Source organism: Narcine bancroftii, chromosome 10 (genome assembly GCF_036971445.1).
Source record: "Narcine bancroftii isolate sNarBan1 chromosome 10, sNarBan1.hap1, whole genome shotgun sequence".
Lineage (NCBI taxonomy): Eukaryota > Metazoa > Chordata > Chondrichthyes > Torpediniformes > Narcinidae > Narcine > Narcine bancroftii.
Window position 1 is genome coordinate 32,848,619 of NC_091478.1, and position 18,906 is coordinate 32,867,524.

Sequence of the window (18,906 nt, forward strand, 5' to 3'; positions counted from 1 at the left end):
CTGGTTTAGTGGGAGAGCTGGACTATGCAAGTGACACCTCTGTGTGTGTCTTTAAGGCCAGCAAAAGTTAATTAATTTTGTGTAATATTTCATAACAATAAAGGAGTCTTGAATCTTCAAAAAATCTACTCGCAGGAATCCTGGAATCAATGTCTCCCAGTTCTCCTCTCATCTGCCTCTCGGGTTTGTGAGGGGAAGGTCAGTTGTGCAGCCAGTTAGTAGCCTCCCTCCTTCCCTCATCCAGCAGACCTTTGTCCAGAGTATAGCAGTGGCCCATTTGCTCTCCAAGCCGGCCACCAGTTCGGGTTAGCAAAGGCAGTGCTTATGCATTGGCCTGCAGAGCAAAGGCAGCTCCTGTGTGCCCAGGTAGACTACCATCCACGCCTACCCTTTGCATAAGAGCTCAGAGTTGGCACCTGCCCAGGAGCACCTGAACTGTCTCAAATCAGAGCTCAGGGACTGAGGAGAATAGGGCTGATTCTGTTTGAGATGAAAGACTTTCAGCTACCACCATCACCTTGCCTTGAGAGTTTCCTTTTTCAGAATTGGGACAATTTTCATCCAGTATCAGATTTAGGTATATTTGCAGTTTGACAAATTTCCACCGTGACAGAAACTTGGGGTATTTAGGAAGATATGATGGCATTTCATAATGGGGAATTTTAGAACCTCGTTATTTTTTTGGGGGGTTGATGGATGATTTAAACTTTTTTCACCAATCATATGGTTAGATCTTCAACAGTTCCAGAGCAACTGAGGATAGTCCAAGCCTGTTGAACTGAGTGTATCCAATAAATGGACCGGCAGTTTCTCCTTATCTCATAAACCAGTCATCGTCATGAGAGTGAGAAAGGCTTTTGATGGTCTCTGGCTCCTGCTTTTAGTTGTAGCTGGCCAGGAGTCGTGTGCTTTCTTGATATCAGTCGGAAGCATACCCATTTCTGGACCCAATGAAACAGAAATTGTGCCTGTCACCTTTAAGAAGCAGGTGAAGTGGAAGTGGCCTTAGTCTTCCAGAAGGAGAAGATGTTGTGTTCGATTACATAAGTGAATTTGGCCCATTGGCTTCAACGAAAGTTTTATCAGTTTTATCCTGGAAGGAACTGGTTACTCCAATATTGATGTGTAGAAGGATGATGTTCTAATGTTGGTGTCAGGAACCAGAGAAACTTCAAAGGATTTTGCATGAGATGGTAAAGTTCCTGCTTCTGCTGCCACAGTGGTTAGAAGAATAGTTTTTGTTCTCCAGTTGGCTGAATGTAATGTTTCTGAATGATTCCCCTCATAAAACCAGGGTATTTTGCTCTGTTCCTTGATGGCTTGGCCTTACGTATACCAGCAATAAAAATTACCCTGCATGTAAGAGTGTGCATACAGGGTCTGTATGTTTGTTTATGTTAATGATCGTTAGGTATTTAACCTGAGCCCCTTTTACACTTAATTGGCCATTCAGTGTCCCAGGACAGGAATGGTGTTTTTGCTGTTCACACTCTTAACTGGGACACTGCATGCGTTCACACTTGCAAGGAGGCATCCCTGGACTTAGGACTGTTCTACTTTCTACTGATGATGTCATGATGCATCGAGCAATAGTGGACCTGGCCTAAATCCTGATCAATGTATTATGATGGTTATATTCGAACAAAATTAATCATGCCTAATTATAACATAATTAAGCTTTATGTACAGCACAGTATGAGCCCTTCAGCCCCTGTTGTTGTGCCAACCTATATAAACCTTTATAAGAGACTGTGGGAAAGTGCTAGCAATAAATAGCAATTGTGGACAATTTTTAATCAGTGAGGGAAAGTTAGTAGCACTACAGCGCACAATATATAAATACCATGGGAAAAAGAGATGGCGGACCTGCCCCCTCAGAATTCCGTGTGGCAGAGAAAGGGCTGTATGCATGGCTGCATACACAGAGCACTCATTGGAAGGGTTTCTCTGCCGCTTGGCATTCTGGGAAGTCAGGTCTGCTTTTTCCCCCACCAGCTTTATAAATTGTGCATGATAGCGCTACCAACTTTCCCACACGGTTTAAAAATTGTCCACTATTGCTATTTATTCTCTCTCTCTCTCTCCCCCAACTGCAAATTTTCCACAGCAAAGTTTATACTTTCATTTAATCTCTTCTTCCTTCATGTTCCTGCACTCATGCAAAAACTTGGGCCATTTCTATGCTTGATTGTAACTCCAGCACCTGAAGATGCCAGGGATTGTTCTAGGTGTCGAGGCTGTCTATCCTCAGTGTGAGATGATGTCATTTCATGCCGGCGTTTCACACTAGACCTTTTTTAGGTCGATTGGCCGTCGTTCCTGGGACCACTTGCAAGTGTGAAAGGGGCTTTTGTGAGCCTAACCTTAACCTGGTTATAACTTATGATTCTCGCCAGGGTGTCTCCAACTTGGAACTGTTAATCAAAAGGTTTAATCAGGTCTGGCAGACCGAGTACACGAAGATTCTGCCACCCACCCAGATTGTAAACTGATCTGCAAAGTTCAATTCCACTGAAACTTTCACCAAAGTTATTTAAACAATGTTTTGGCACAAATTCTTTGAAGAAAAATTAACACAAGGAAACATCTTTTGAGGTTACAGTATTTATACACACATTTTCCTGTTGTCTGCACTTTAGCTCCTCAGCATTGCTCTTATTTTAGAGTTACTAGCATTGCAGGAAGCACGGGAAACTCATTGAAAGTCCCACACTCCTTTTAATATTGCTCCAGATGAGCTCCCATCATTTCGAAATTGGCACCTCCTTGAATAACTTTCCGAAACCAAGCTAACGTGTGCAGGTTGAAGAACGATTGGCGTGGTGATCTCCCCCAACTCGCTCAGCATGCAAGTTAAAATTTTCTCCTTGGGGCAAGAAACTCTCACTCACTAAATTTACTGTTTTGAAGAATTTCATTCATCACCCGAAACAAAATACAGAATGGCCAGTTCAATCCAGCAGTTCTCTATATTTATATTATATGAGAACAAAGATTAAAAAATGCACTAATGTTGCAAATGGTTATCACCAGTAACTTTGTACAGGAATGGAAAATAAGATGGAGCATCTGCTGTTCACAACTCATGTGACGTACTATTTAATTCACTGCTAAGCCTTTCTGTTTTAAAGTAAATATTGAGCTCAGATTTTCTGTTTCTCTGAGATGCCAGCAAGAATTTGGCACCAATACATTTTTAAGCAAGCAGAATGATGCAACACATTGCTATTGTACTTCAGTAACAAATATCAGGAAATTGACTGGGTAAATTCAGAAAACCATCAAAGAAAGGGCTTGCCCAGGTCATCTTTTAGGTTTCTGTTGTACTGGCCATACTCCTTATACAGTGGGTCAAGCAGTTATTAGAGAATGGGTTGAATGGAAATCTACAGCACAGTTTTTCAGGAGGCTTTTTTCAAAAATGGTAGCCTGAGAAGTGGCAAGAAGAACTGAGCAGGAAAATCTGGAGGGAATGAGCACAGAGACTAAATGCCATTGGCTGATTCAAGACAATGAAGGGACAAAAGATTAATTGCAAGAAGAGCAAAGTGTTTATGCGAGGGTATTTGCCAGGAAGGATTCAATAAGGAACTGTGGGAAGATGATGTGGAAGGGAAATCAGATTTGGGTATAGAAATTGATCCATTTTGCTGGTCCAACTTGTGTCGGGACAGCACGATTAATGTAAGGTATTAGTTGTTGTAATATAACTTCTTGCTCCAGCTATACCTTACTCCACAAAAGTTATATAAATTGAAATTGGAACTATCAGAGCAATGTTTTCAATGTGGTCAAGAAATAGGTACTTCCTTGCATTCAGCCTGGTCATGCCCTAAAGTGAGGCCTTTCTGGGAAGATGTAGGTAATCTCCTGGGGAAAAAAAAATTACAAGAATTCAGGCACCTGAATTATTTTTATTGGGGAATTTTGAAGATGAAGACCTAAAATGAAGCCGTTGAAATATCAATTAAAATTCGTTAAGTTCACTTTAGCAGTGGCCAGGAAATGCATAGCAGTTACTTGGAAATCTGATTCCCAACTAGATTTAGCCTGCTGGAAGATAGAAATGTGTAATTGTGTTCCCATGGAGATCACCTATAACCTCAGAAATGGGTATGATGTATTTTCAAGAATATGGAATTCATACCCAAGGTACATCGGGGTGAATCTTTAACGATTTCCCCCTCCTGTCTCTCCTTCCCCCAGACCCAGCGCTCATAGCTCCGAGGACCTGAAATAAGTTGGGTTATTTGTCCCTTGATGGGAATGGGGTTTATCCTGGGTGAAGCCAATCTTATCTTTTTCTTATTCTTTCTCTTTTATTTTTCTTCTTCTTGTTTCTTGGGGGGAGGGAGAGGTGGGATTGGTTCCTCTTATTTTGTTCTTCTTTCTCTCTTTTTCTCCCTTTGCTTCAACATGGACATTGAATTTGGATTTTTGTAGTATTATTGCAATTTTTCTTTCTTTATAATAATTGAATCACATATTGACTTTTTCTCACTCTTTAATATCAATGTGCGGATTGTTAATGTATTGATATCGATGTTTATTATTGATTATTCTTTGTTTTGACTGCATGTTGATTGAAAATTTTCAAAATAAAATACTAAAAAAAATGACGTGGAAGGACATTGAAGCAAAAACAAGGATTGGGGAATCGATGGGATATGGGAATGGAATTTAGAACTGGGGCGATGGGAATGTGAGATCAAGTTGGGGCTGTGAGTTCGTATTTCAAGTGATATGAGATGTTCGAGCACTGAAGAAACTCATTCAACACATACGCTGGCTTTTCTGCTGAGTTTCTCCAGCACTTCTGTACGTTGCACGCGCCTCTTTGAAAGATTTGTCCGACTTTGTTCCAAATCTAAATTTTCCTCTAGATTCCTGTAAAATATTTTCTTTAAGCACATGAACAAATGCTTTTCAGACGTTCCAGTGGAATCTTAAGTCGCCAAATGATGAACCTTGCAATTCTTCATCAAATTCTTCTTCACTGTTGAAACTATTTGTCGGAGGAAGTAGTTTCTCCCTACATACTCAATCAAAACTACATAATTTGGACCACGCATACTTCAATTTCCGCACACTGTCTGTTCTCTAAGAACCATTTACAGTCTCTTGTCAAAAACAGAAATTGCTCTGTCATAAACATCATCAGTACCCTTTCTGAGATCCTTGACATCATTCTTAAAGTGTACTATCTTTTTTGAAAATTTTACTTTTGAATTTTACAGACTCGTGCTTTATGAGCAATATAGGAGATCAATATTCCTTTGTATTCCCAGTCACCTCGAACCATAGCCTACAGTAACAAGGTGCCTTCAGCACCTTGTATTGGGTCTTCCCATCCCACCCCAAATTAACAAAAATTTAATTACTCAAAGTTATTTCCTCAATCTTGACATTCCAGGACTGGTGTGAGCTGACTATCCACTGTTCCTTTCAAAGAAAGGCATTAGGAAGGTTAATCACACTCACGTTCCAATGTACCGCAGGTATGGAGGCCACAACTCAACGAACATATCATACTCCCCCCCCCCCCCCAGATTATAGGCAGTTTTCTCCACTGGAATACAGGTCTGGATCTCCATGTTCCATCGTGTGGTGCTCAGCTGGGAGTCAGATTTCCAGGTAACATTTTCTGGCCACTCCCAAGGCAACTTTTACAAATTGAATTTGGTATTTGGACCATATCAGACTTACATCCATAATATTCCCCCAACAGGAACAATGATGGGTCCTGTAATTTTTCTCCAGAATGACCCCTAGTTCTACCAAAAGGGACTCATCTTGGTGCACAGCCAGGTTGAATGTACAAAAGTTCCTGTCTCCACACTGCATCTAAAGCATTATTCTGATATCCCTGACTTTAACTTGTGCAATTTTTGTGGCATGAGATATAGCTGGTGCAAGAAATGAAATTGCACCAACCTATATATTTAGCATTAATGACTGCTGTCATGCTGTCCCGACGCAAGTTGGACCAGCACCTCTCCTGGATTACTGTTCCTAAATCTGACTCCCATCTCCTTCTTGATTTATGGACGTCTGGTTTGGGGCCCTCATTTTGGAACAAGAGATACAAAGCAGAGATGAATCTATTGTGTAATCCCCTTTTGATCACTACACATCAGCAGGGCCATAGGTGGGCTTAAAAAAGATCTTAATTGAAGGTAGCAAAAGAAGGTACTGCTTGACGGATCAAATTTATTTTTTAATTGCTCAAAGAACATGAGCTGCTCCCTGCTCATAACAGTCCTCGATACACCTGATACCTCTCTGGCACCAGGTATCCAGGATCTTAATACCCATGGTCATGGGTATCAATTTATTCCGGGTTGGGGGTGTTTTGGGGGACTTTTAGCCTAGTAATCTGGTTTATCTTTTGCCATGTTTGAACTATATGTTTTAATATGGGGTTGTCTGTTTTTCCCCGTTATTTATCCCATTAATCTCTCCTGCTATCTTCTCCCCTACCATGTGTATGAAGTGATCTATCTTAAAACTAAGATCCAATCAGAAATTATTAAAGTTGGGCTTGTTTATTTGTGTTTAATTCTCTTGACAAAACTATGTATTCAAGGTTCCTTTGCTATTATGCACATAAATACACAAAATTTGTTTAGTTTTGTTTGCCTGTAAAGGCACACAAAGAGATGCCATTGGACCAGTAGCCTATCAGGAAAGGGAAGCAAAAGTGAGTCTCTTTAGTGTTGGGTGTCCATGGATCCCACCACCACCTCTGATGCCATAACCTCCACTGCTGCACGGCCTGCTGTCTGTTCCAGAGATGAACCCAAGGTCTAGTCTTCCAAGTCACCCTCCTTGGCCCCATGATACTGTTAGGAAACTGCAGCACCCAAGGCTCCACATCGGCACCCTCACAAATCCCAGACCCAATACCTGGTTCCCACGAGCCATCAGCCCAGAGCCTTTGGCTGCCAAGCCCTTGCACTCATTCAGTACTGCGGTCTCTTACTCTGTAGGGTCCTCTCCCAAGCTTCTCCTCCTTAGCAGAGGAGGGGGAAGGGTCTTTCTGGTATCCTACACTGGTCCTCTCCTCCCCTGGAGTCTGCAACCCTTCTGGTTTGGGCTATCAAACATGGGCACCGCTATCCTTGGGCACAGACCTCAGTAGGTTCTCTGATTTAAAGAAAATAATCAACAGCTCCTTTCTACAGGTGGTTTAAACCTGTACGGGGCAGTCGCGCATAACAAATAGTGAGCACAGCCCCATGGAGAAGCATTGAAAAATGCGTCTCTGATCCTCCCAGATTCACAGCAATAACACTATACTCATTAAATTATTTGCTCATTAAAAATAATTACCTACAATAATAACGAAAATTGCCTAATTGTTTTTTGAATTTACCCTGACTCCATCAAAGACTTGCAATACACTTCAAACATCCAACTATTCCATCAAACTGTGCCACTCCCCCCCCCCCCACCTCCTCTTTTACACTTGGAGCCTGGGTAGAAGTTTGTACACAGTCACGAGGGCCTGTGAAAAGGAAACGTAATTAAAGAACTCAGTTAATAAAGTGACAAGGTGTGGATGAGATGTCTGGCAGCAGCTGGGGCAGTCATGAGGAAATTAAGTTAGAGATGCGTGGGGATTATAATAGGATTTCTATAGATGGACATTTGATGATTGGCTCAGGCTTGAAGGGCCTGATGACTATAATATCAGCTCCAACACTGCCAGGTTTACAAGACTGAATGTTTGGAAATTGTGTACAGAAGAAATTGAAGCTCACAAGCAGATCACTCAGCCCAAATGGTTTGTTCTGTCACTTCTGCTCAGAAGAGAATCTTTTCACTATTTGTCCAACGCTATTAGTACACTCTTCCATTCCTTTTTTTGCTTCATACGCTTGTCTCACTTCCCCCTTCAGTCACCTCGAACCATAGCCTACAGTAACTAGTTCCACATTCTAACACCCCAGGTAATTAAGCTACTGCTGAATTTCATGTTATATTTGTAAATATCTTGCGTTTTAAACTCCAAACAAATTCAGACAGCTGGAAATTAGACTCTTTATCATTTCTATTTCTGAATATCCCAATAAGGTTCCCCTTCCTGAGCCCAATAATATATTGCCACTTTAAATTAAGGACCAGCCCTGTTACGTGAATTAATATGTTTACCATTTTCATAAAAGCCTTACTGTGAAACCTAAAACATTGTCCTTCTAATGGTAGATAATGTGAAAGGAGTTTTCTACTTTGGGTATGTAACCAGATAATTTTTTCAAACTCAATCCAACATATCTCATATATAATGACACAACTGGTAAAATGTCCATTGTGAATGTGATTTTAAGAAAGTTGATGTGCAAACATCTAGAAAGGAAACCAAATATTATAAACTTCCTTCCCCACACAGTGCAATTTGGACATACTCAAAAGAGGGTAACACATTCAACAAACAGAGAGAGCAAATGTTATACCCCAAACTTGAGGACTGTTATTTTTTCTCCACACAGTATTTCAATTACATTTCTTATTTATATCACCCTAGTTACTTGTACAATAAAATTAAAATTACAATAGGGAGTTTGACGAAAGCTTACCTTGATGCTCGTTATTTTATTTCCCTCATTTAATTACGACCGTTTGTTAATTTATTGCAATTTTATTCTCTGCAAGTTGTTTAGACTTTAAGCAATGGGCTTTGGTTTTGTAATTAATGAGTCATTTGTGGTCTTCTTATGGAGAGCTGTTAGCTCAGTATGTGAATAAGATGATGGCATGTTTAGTGGGAGTTAATGGCATTCTCTTCCCACTCTGACTGCAACCTTAATTGCGAATGTACAGAGAGTAATTATTAAGGTAACAATTATCAGCAATGCTAATGGCTGGTGGTTCTGAGCAGTTCCTTCTGCAGCAGTAAGACACGAAAAGTCTGCAGATGCTGTGATTGTAGTAAAGCACAGAGCAGCTGGAGGAGCCCAGCCGGTCTCGCACGTTCCGAAGAGATTGATGTTTCAGGCCTGAGCCCTTCTTCAAGGTATGAGTAAAAGGCAGGCAGGTGTCTGAATTAAAAGGCTGATGAGAAGGAAAGAAAGAGAGGGCCAGAAGAGAAGTACAGACTATCAGACAATAGGTGCTAATTGGACATGGATAGGAGGGCAGGAGAGAGGAAAGGTGAGAGTTAGTTGGGGGGAAGGGGACTAAGGGAAAAGGGAGAATGACAGAGCGAGAAGAAGGGGGACATAGCAACGAACGGGGAAGTTGATGTTAATGCCATCTAGTTGGAGACAGCCCAGAAGGAATACGAAATGTTGTTCCTCCAGTTTGTTCAAATTGGAGGAGCAACACCCTGTATTCCATCCAGACACCCTCCAACTAGATGGCACTAACATTGACTTTTTGGGGTTCCATTACCTCCCCCCCCCCCCCCATCTATCCAAAGGACTTCTTTTGTTCTGATCAAATATCTCTTTACAAAATATTTCCAATAAATAAATTGCTAAAATTTTTGCTTTCAGTCTTTGGACATGATGCATAAATATTGCCCTCCAGAGATCCTCACAAAAATAGAGGGGCAGAGTTTATTTAGATTGCCCAATCTTGACTAAATTAGTTAAGAATTTAATGAAAAATATGGAAAAGTCTAGTTTACTCCACACTCCAGAGAGAGTGAAACTTTGATACTTTGTGGGAGCTGACTAAGAGAGATTTGTTGGAAAGCTTTTCAAATGTGAAATCTCCGTTGTATTCAAGATTCAATTTGTTGTCATAGAAATAAAAGTGTCACATTACATGAAATTTCTTTTTGCCTGATGCATGGCAGATAGATTCGCCACCGGCAGGAATTGCCCAAGGGCCTCTTACGGTCAGACGCAATCAGAGAAGCAAAAGATGGATACCTCCATCACTTCCCCAGCCTCTGCAGCCACACAGAGTCCAGTCCAAATCATTGGGCAACCTGAGCTCTAGATCTAAACCTCGACATGGCCAGGGCCCTTCTAGCGCTCTCGGCACTCCCTCGTATCCAATTCGAGCCGGTCTCCAGCAGTCCACAGCCTAGCGCAAGTCTCCCAACAGCAGTCACTTGTAGCCTACATCTTCCACAGGTCCCTAGCCTTGAGTCGCCAGCAGCCCGCCACGTGCACTGGGTACCTCAGCCGCAGAGCCCCCTCACTGGTTCGCCGCTGTGGTCACCGTCCCTGAGGGTCGTCTCCTCTGCCTTTCCCTCTCAGGCGGCGTGTGGGCTTCCTGTTCTCTGGTGCCCTGCTCCCCGGAGCAGTGCCCCATCGTTGCAAACCTGTGGTCACGGGATTTCAACAAAAACCACCGTTGGCTCCCTCAGCAGGCCGTTCAAAGCCTGTGCGGAGCCAACGGCAGTCGGCTCGGCGGCTGGATCCTGCAGCAGCACTGCCGTTACAGCGGCTCTGGCTGTGCCACCATCTTCATGCGCTCCTGTGTTAATGACCTGTGCATCTCATGCTCCAAGGTTCTAAAAACATGAGACGGGAAAGCTCCAAGGCAAATACGGCAAGAAGAGTACTAAATAGTTGAAAAAATTGTATTGGGGTTGCTCTTATCTGTTAGCCTGTGTTCTGTTCTCTGCCTTTCCTCTCCCTTCTCCTTTCCCACCTCCCCCCTCTCCTTTTTACCTTACAAAGGGCTCAGACCCAAAATTTTGGTTATTCTTTGCTTCCTATTGATGCTGCGTGAACTGCTGAGTTTCTCCAGCACACTTGTATCTTGCAAAAGCAAAATTATTTTTGGTATGTAAGTGTTACGGCATGTAACAAAAAAGATTAAATTTTTCATCAGGTTTGTGAGATGGTTCTGTTAGAGTAGGAGATGGTCACTTTCACTGAAGGCTTTCATGCCTTTGTGCCATAAAAGAAACCAACATGTAATCGTCTTGTTTTGAATTTTTTTATTCAGTCATCAAATTTCTGCCAAAGAATCTGCAGTGATCCTATGATGCAATTTGTTTTGCAGATTCATTATACACTGAGAGGAATAAATGCAGTAGGATCACACGATTACCTTCTGCATCCTTCAAGAAAAACCTTGGCTTCCACAGACATTAGCAGAAGCTGGGGAGGTGGAGCTTGCCTCAAACTATGTTCCGATGGTACTGTGCCTAAGATTCGTGCCACCTTGCACAGGACTACCTTTTCTGACCACGTGGCTGGTGCTCTGCTAGAAGCAACTGCAGTCAGTGGGACAAGGAACACACTTCTGAGTCCTTCAGGGATACCCACAGGCAGAGCAATGCTAAAAGGTAAGTGTCAGATATGTCTCGCATCCTTGATGCTAATTAAGACTACTAAAGAGATGTAAATCTATAGATTTGGGTTCACCTTGCAGGTTAGGAGATATTATATATAAAATGCCAAATTATCAACAATTTTAATTTCTGCCTCTCGAATCAGTGAGAAATTAAATGAACTCTTTCTTGCTCCTCATACAATGAAACTTGAGGCAAAATCCTGGAATAAACTTTCCAGAAGAATGATATTTTGCTTGCAAGTTGAACTACAAGTGTCTGGAGAATGAAGCCACTCCAGGATGCACTTGTTGGGTTTCCTTGCTGGCATCAGTAAGTTGCCATGGAAACCAATTTAACCCAGAATTTTGTTAGTTGTTGATGTTTTCTGGTGTTAGTTCAGAAATGTACTAAATGTGCTGTGCGAATAGAACTAAAAAGTGTTCAATTCTATTACTGAAAGGATAAATGGCACATTTCTAATTTGTGTAGGAAGTTTCTAAAATAGAATTGGAGTGTTGTCATTTTCATATTTTTGTATACACTGAGAGAAAAACAGTCCAGATAAGTTTAGGGTTGTGAAGTCATACTTTGGAATATTGAGGATCTTTGTTGTCTGTGGAACAATAATTAAGACAATACTCATAACAAATTTAAACCTGAAGCCTGCCCTGGGTGTTGGGTTGGACTAAATCCTTCCAACTTTGAAAGGAGAAGAATTTGTGTGGTATTTTTGATTTTATGTAAAGAAAATGAAGCAGTTAGTTCATTAGCCAGCCAGGCCACATCAGAGCAAGATGTTACCGGTGTAAAGTATAATAAAATATTTGCACAGAATCTGTTGAATTAATCCACAGTTTACAATTGCATTTGCTTGATTCCTTTGATTTCATTTATGATTCAATTGAGATTTCAACCACCTGACATGAAGTGCATAGTCCCAGTGTTTTCTTTCATCACCTTTTACTTTTTAGTCCATTTTGTCTTTCGGTAGTTACTGTTGCCAAATTTATCCTATTTGTGCATTCTAGTATCATAATACATCTAGTTTTAGTCCTGATGATGGGGTTTGGCCCGAAATGTTGACTGTTTCCTGGCATGAATGCTGTCTAATCCAATGAGTTCCTCCATCATTTTGTGTACTGCCTCTGTTTTCCAGAATCTGTATTCTTTCCTGTTTGCCTTTGGTCTAGTTTAGTGTTCTGACAATAGATGGTAATATGTAAATGATAAAATTAACTGGGGCAAAACATCCATGTTGGCTTAATGAGGAAAGGGCTAACATTTCATGACCCAGGGAACATTTGTGCACATTGCCTGAGTACTTGGCACTTAATTTGTGTTTGGCCAGGCAGCACAGTACAGGGCATTTCAGCCTGTTTGCCCATGCCATTCAATTGCACCCAATTGACTGACAACCCCTGAATCGTTTTGAATGGTGGGAGGAAACCAGAGCACCCGGAGTAAACCCACGCACTAAGTATTTGAGCATTTATAGCAATGTTGCCACATTCCAGTCAAAATGCCATCTGCTCCTGACATATGACCTCATTTTTAAAAAAAAAGACAAGATTGATAAGCCACTGTCATCAGTAGAACTCCTGACAAATATGTCTTATGCAATGTAAAGCCACATAATAGCAAATTAGTGAGCTGCAAGACAGTGGCTGCTATTAAATGCTGGGTCTAACAATTGACCATGGAAGATTAACTGCAATGGGGAGTTTCATTTACATCTCTGATTTTGCTTCCACGCCTGGCCCACTTGCATTGTGTGTTGATGGCCTGCCAGCAAGATGTGGCAGAGTCGGCAATGAAATTGAGCATGGGTGCAATTGAGCAAATGTTCAAGCAGGAGGATTAGGGTTGCTGTCCCATGGGCTTCAAGGGAAAGGCTGCAAGTTCTCTAATTCAAAGTGACGACCATGGAAAACTTCTTTTTAACCCAAGACTGTGAAACAATTCTACTCCAAAAGATTATAGTTATTCAGTATACAGATAATTTAATTACTTCAAAATGAGTTTTTTATTGTTATTATTTAAATCAAGCACTTCATATTTAAATTTCCTCTCCAAAGCCTAGAAGCTGTTCTGACTATTGAACAACAGTAGGTTGTAGTCACATAATGCTTTTCATGTCCCAATTTGCATAAATGATGGAACTATAAATAATTTGTGCTGTGAACATAATTTGTAGTCCCAAAGGAAGTTTTGTTATATGATATCTTAAGCCAGGACATCGTGTAGTCTTTAAGTCTCTTAAAATGCAAGTGGAAAGTCATTTTTTTAATCAGGAAGATTTTTGGGGGGATAAATTCACATTCTGTTTAACTCCGAGGAACATCTTTCAAAACAAACCAAAATTATGAATGGGAAATCTACCCATAATCGGCTGCCTTCATACGTACTGCAGTGTAACAGTATCCAAGAATGATCACTTCAGTGGTCTCGAACAGCAATTCTTTGGTCCCACGCTCCCAAGGAGGGGCACACCCTCAGGGGGGAACATGGGTCGGAGAATCAGCTGGAGCGTACAGCTGACATTCCTCGCAATTGCGAATTGGGGGTTGCATTTTAAATATTTGTTTCCAGACAGATTGAACTTTATGAATAAAGCCATGCAGTGGGAGGCAGTTGTGATCTGCTTGTGTTGTTATATCAATGACTACAAAGAACATTTGCATCTCCCTTACTCTCTCCCTGTACCTTGCTGCTACACCGTGAAAAACATGGGTAAAGGTCATGTGAAAAAAAAGAAAAAAACACATGGGTAACGATTCTAGCATGTTGTCCAATGAAACACGGGAATGCGCATTGTCAACTAAGCCCCTCCTTGGGAGCGTGGGACCAAAGAATTGCTGTTCGAGACCACTGAAGTGATCATTCTTGGATACTGTTACACTGCAGTACGTATGAAGGCAGCCGATTATGGGTAGATTTCCCATTCATAATTTTGTTTTGAAAGATGTTCCTCGGAGTTAAACAGAATGTGAATTTATCCCCCCAAAAATCTTCCTGATTAAAAAAAAAACTTTCCACTTGCATTTTAAGAGACTAAAAGACTTGGACTCGTCTGCTCACAAAAACAAATGGAATATAAATTGCATGGCCGTGAAATAAAAAGAAAGTTAAAGATGAGTTGCAACAATTTTGCTCAAAGTCCCTGACTCTGTAGGTTTGCAATGTTGAGAAATGGACAAAGGCATTTCCTCACCGAATTCTACCACTGCAAAGATGCAGAAAATGGAGTTTACTGAGAAAGAAAGTTGTGTGGATTAAGAGGGGTGAGGGAGATGAAGTGAATGGAGGAAGGTGACTGGAGTTGGGGTGGAGAAGGAGGAGATGATTGCTATTGTGAATGATTGTAGGAGGGGATGGGGTGCAGGAGAATTAGAAGATTGTAGGAAGGGATAGGATGGCAGAGAGTGGTGGTGGAGGAGGGTGGCCTGGATGAGGTGATGAGGACACAAGTAAATGATTTGGGAGGTATTGGTGAGGAGATCATGGTGAATCTCAGGATGAAGGGATGAACAGATGAGGAACATTTGACAGCATTTGGAAGAATGAGGGGGAACATAACAGATGCATTTCGAATGTTGAATAGCCTGGACAGAGTTGATGTGGCAAAGTTGTTTCCCATGGTAGAGGGGGTCCAAGACAAGAGAGCACAACTTAAAGTAGAGATGTTGAGGAATTTCTTAAGCCAGGAAGTGGTGAACTCTGGAATTTACTACCACAGGCAGCTGTGGAGGCCAAGTTGATGGGTGTATTTAAGGCAGAGATTGGTAAGTATCTGAATATTCAGGGTATCAAAGGTTATGAGGGACGGCGTGGGCGTGAGTGGGGAAAATGAATAATTGGCAAGGCCATTTTTGCTGTTGTCCATTCTTTATTGCCCTTGAGAGAGTGGAAGTGATCCTTTTGAACAGTTACAATTCATCTGGAGAAGCTAATCCCATATGCTGTTGCATTGGGGTGTGTCCATGAACGGCTTCAGAGTTGGTGTGGAAGTAACTGGGAAGAGTAGATGCAATGCATTTTGTGTAAGGGACATATTACAACCACTACTGGTCAAAGGAATGAACATTTGAAATAGTTCATAGGATGCTATTCATGTGGGTCACTTTGTCCTGGATGGTGTACAGCTTTTAGTGTTGTTGTAGCTGCACTCATCCAGACTAACTGACACATTCTATCAAGCTCCTGACTTTGTGCCTTGAAGGTGGTGGAAAAGCTTTGGAGTGTCAGGAGCTGAGGCGTTCCTGCAAGGTTTCCAGCCTCTGACCTGTTCTCATCTGGCTGGACCAGCTGAGCTTTTTCTCAGTGATCACTCCCAAGACCATTGATTGTGGGCATCTTGGCCATTAAATATTAATGGGAGGTGATCGGTCTCTCTTTTGGTGGAGCTGGCTGGTACCTGACATTTTTAGTTACCACTTTTCAGCCCATGCCTGAACAATCAGGTATGGACTGTTCCATTTGGTGACATATAGTGAATGGGTGGGGAGGGGGGCGGGGTGGCATCCCCACTGCTAACCCTGTATGGAAAGAAAGAAAATGATTGGGCCAAGACAATGTCCTAGGGCAGGGATGATGCCCATTGACTTCACTTTCACTGGAGCTTTTCGATGCCATACTCCATTGTGATTTGCCAAGGGACGTTACCTCACCAGTAATTCAGCTCTTTGACATACCTATGTTTGGACCAAGACCATTGAAGTCCTGGCTAAAACCAAATTGGATATTGATGGGTACATTATGATGAGCGAGAGCCACTTGGTGGCAAATTTAATGATAGGCTCCATCGGTTTCTTAATGATAGATCAGAGAAAATAGGTGCAGCTCTTTTCAATACAATCACAGGGGATCACATGGTTTCAGTACCCTATTCCCACTGTCTCTCCATACCCCTTGATTCATTTAGCCATAAGGGCCACAACCAATTCCCTAATGAACTGGCCTCAACAACTTTGCTTGGCAGGGAATTCCACAAGTTCAAAACTCTCTGAGTGAAAATGTTTATCCTTTTCTTAGTCCTACTACATGTACCCCTTATTCTGGACTTTCCCAATAAAGGCAACATTCTGCTCACATCTACCCTGTCTTGTATCGTCAGAATATTAAATGATTGAGAGATTACTGAGTGATAATTTGCCAAATTGGATTTGTTCTGCTATTGTGGATGGAGCCTGTCGGGGATTTCTACACAACTGGATTATTGCCTGCATTGCAGCTGTATTGTAACAATCCCACTTGCGCCACAACTAGTTCTGGAGTTTTTAGGATTTCTGAATAGTCAGTGGGTTATTGGAGGCACATGAGTGATTTCAGACACTGGAATCTGGAGCAAAAGAAAACAATCTGCTGGAGAAACTCAGTGGGTCAAGCAGCACCAATGGAAATAAAGAATGGTTGACTTTTCAGGACGGGACCCTTCATTAAGTCTCGTTGACTTTCTCCAACCAATTGTTTCTTCATGGTGGATTATTGGAGTTTAAAAAAAAACTTGGCTAACATGGCAGCAAATACTTCAGCCTTATGTTTAGAATGTGTGCTCATTCAGCCGCTGTTGAGGACAGAGGCATTGTGCAAACCTTAGCTTTCTGTTAGCTGTCAATAGTCCTATCACCATGTAGATGTAATAGGAATGCAACGTACCCATTAGTGGTGAGACAGCTTAACTTTGTCTATTCTGTGCTGCTTAGGATATTGAAGCATATAATTTTTCCATTTCTGATCCAAGCATACATCTAACCTTATTAAATTAGATTTGACCACATGGCTTATTCATTATGGTAGAGTGAGCGATGTACCAGACCACAAGGATATAGGCTGTGCTTTCCGCTGCAGCTGATGGTCAAAATTGCCTTGTTGATGCTCAGGTTTGTATTGCGTGCTCTATTGTAATCCATTTAATGTGATTGTGGTGCTGTATAACAAGATGGGTAGTGTCCTTGGTATGACGACAACTTGGTCTCCTTAATGAATGTATGGTGGTCACTTCCACCATTACTATCAGGATCAGCTATATTTACCATAGGTAGATGAGTGAGAATGAGATCAAGTCAGCTCATCTCTCGTGCTGGTTTGCGCACCACCTATCAAAGATCCCGAACAACAGCAATGCTCATCAGGTTGATCAGTGATGGTGAAACTCTTGGACGTTGAAGTTCACAACCAGATTAGATTTTGTGTCTTGCTACTTTCATTGTTGCTTTCACATGCTCTTCAACACAGATTGTGTGAGTACATACGTGACATCACATACAACCCTGAGCTTCCTTTTATCTGTGGGCGTGGCAGAATTACTATTTATTGGTAGTGCAAAAATCTATACTCAATGTACACATGTAAACAAATAAAGAAATGGAAGCAAACTGCAATGCAGAGAGAAAAAAAAATCAATGAAGAGCAAAAGTCCTTATGAGTCCCCGATTGAGTTTGTTGTTGAGGAGTCTGATGGTGGAGGGCGAGCAGCTGTTCCTGAACCTGGTGGTACGAGTCTTGTGGCTTGAAGGTGGTGGAAAGGCATCTTGGCCATTAAATATTAATGGGAGATGATCGGTCTCTCTTTCAGTGGAGATGGCTGGTACCTGACATTTTTAGTTACCACTTTTCAGCCCATGCCTGAACAATCAGGTATGGACTGTTCCATTTGGTGACATATAGTGAATGGGGCAGGGGTGGTGGGGGGGGTGGCATCCCCACTGCTAACCCTGTATGGAAAGAAAGATCACGAATGTAAATGATTGGGCCAAGACAATGTCCTAGGGCAGGGATGATGCCCATTGACTTCACTTTCACTGGAGCTTTTTGATGCCGTACTCCATTGTGATTTGCCAAGGGACATCACCTCACCAGTAATTCAGCTCTTTGACATACCTATGTTTGGACCAAGACCATTGAAGTCCAGGCTAAAACCAAACTGGATATTGATGGGTACATTATGATGAGCGAGAGCCACTTGGTGGTAAATACTTCTTTCCTGATGGTGGCAGCAAGAACCGAGAGTGCGGTGGGAGGTGTAGATCCTTGATGATTGCCGCTGCTCTCATGACAAGAAACCTTTTGCTTGACTGAATGCACAGTTGCTGTAGCAGCTGAAAAGCCCAGACAATCACAAATGTATGCTGACAAGCAGTGGCTTGTGCCCACACAGATTGCAGATTGAATATTTTCAGTTTATGGCAGAATTTTATTGTACTGCCATCTACACAGCAGTAAATCTTGGCCCATGTTGTTTTGCAACCTGGTTCAAAATTCTCTTCAAACTGGTTGAAATTCTTCCTTGAAATCACGAGATGCATCCACCGTAAATGACTACTCCAGAATTATGTGCTTGTCAGCATGGTACCAAGCCATTGAATTATTCTGTAATGTCACACTAGCACCCTGTACTGTGACACAAAGCTGCAATAATATTGGAGTCAAAGGCTGATAAATTAAGCCTGCAGTTCATAAGATGCCTGCTATTGAATGTTCTTATTTTCCATTATGTGGAGAGAGGATTCTGAACTTTCAGATTTACTGCTTGCACCTGTGTCCTTGAATATGAAAGGCAGCCAAGCAACAGTTTTTTACTTATCAAAAAGGTGTGATGTGCATTAGTTTTTGCTGGGAGAGTGCATTGATTAATGTCTGCATTCATTAGTTATTCACTGCGCTGTGAA

At 41.7% G+C, this 18,906-nt stretch overlaps 1 protein-coding gene across 6 annotated transcripts in view; it reads left to right on the top strand.

Annotated features, from left to right (window-relative positions):
* Positions 1-18,906, top strand: part of plce1 (phospholipase C, epsilon 1) — a 288,097-nt gene that overhangs the window by 110,327 nt on the left and 158,864 nt on the right. For all 6 annotated transcript variants that reach the window (XM_069900564.1, XM_069900566.1, XM_069900567.1 and 3 more), the window contains exon 2: positions 10,966-11,251. In XM_069900564.1, coding sequence (XP_069756665.1) covers positions 10,966-11,251 — 286 coding nt within the window. The remainder of the gene's footprint in view (positions 1-10,965; positions 11,252-18,906) is intronic.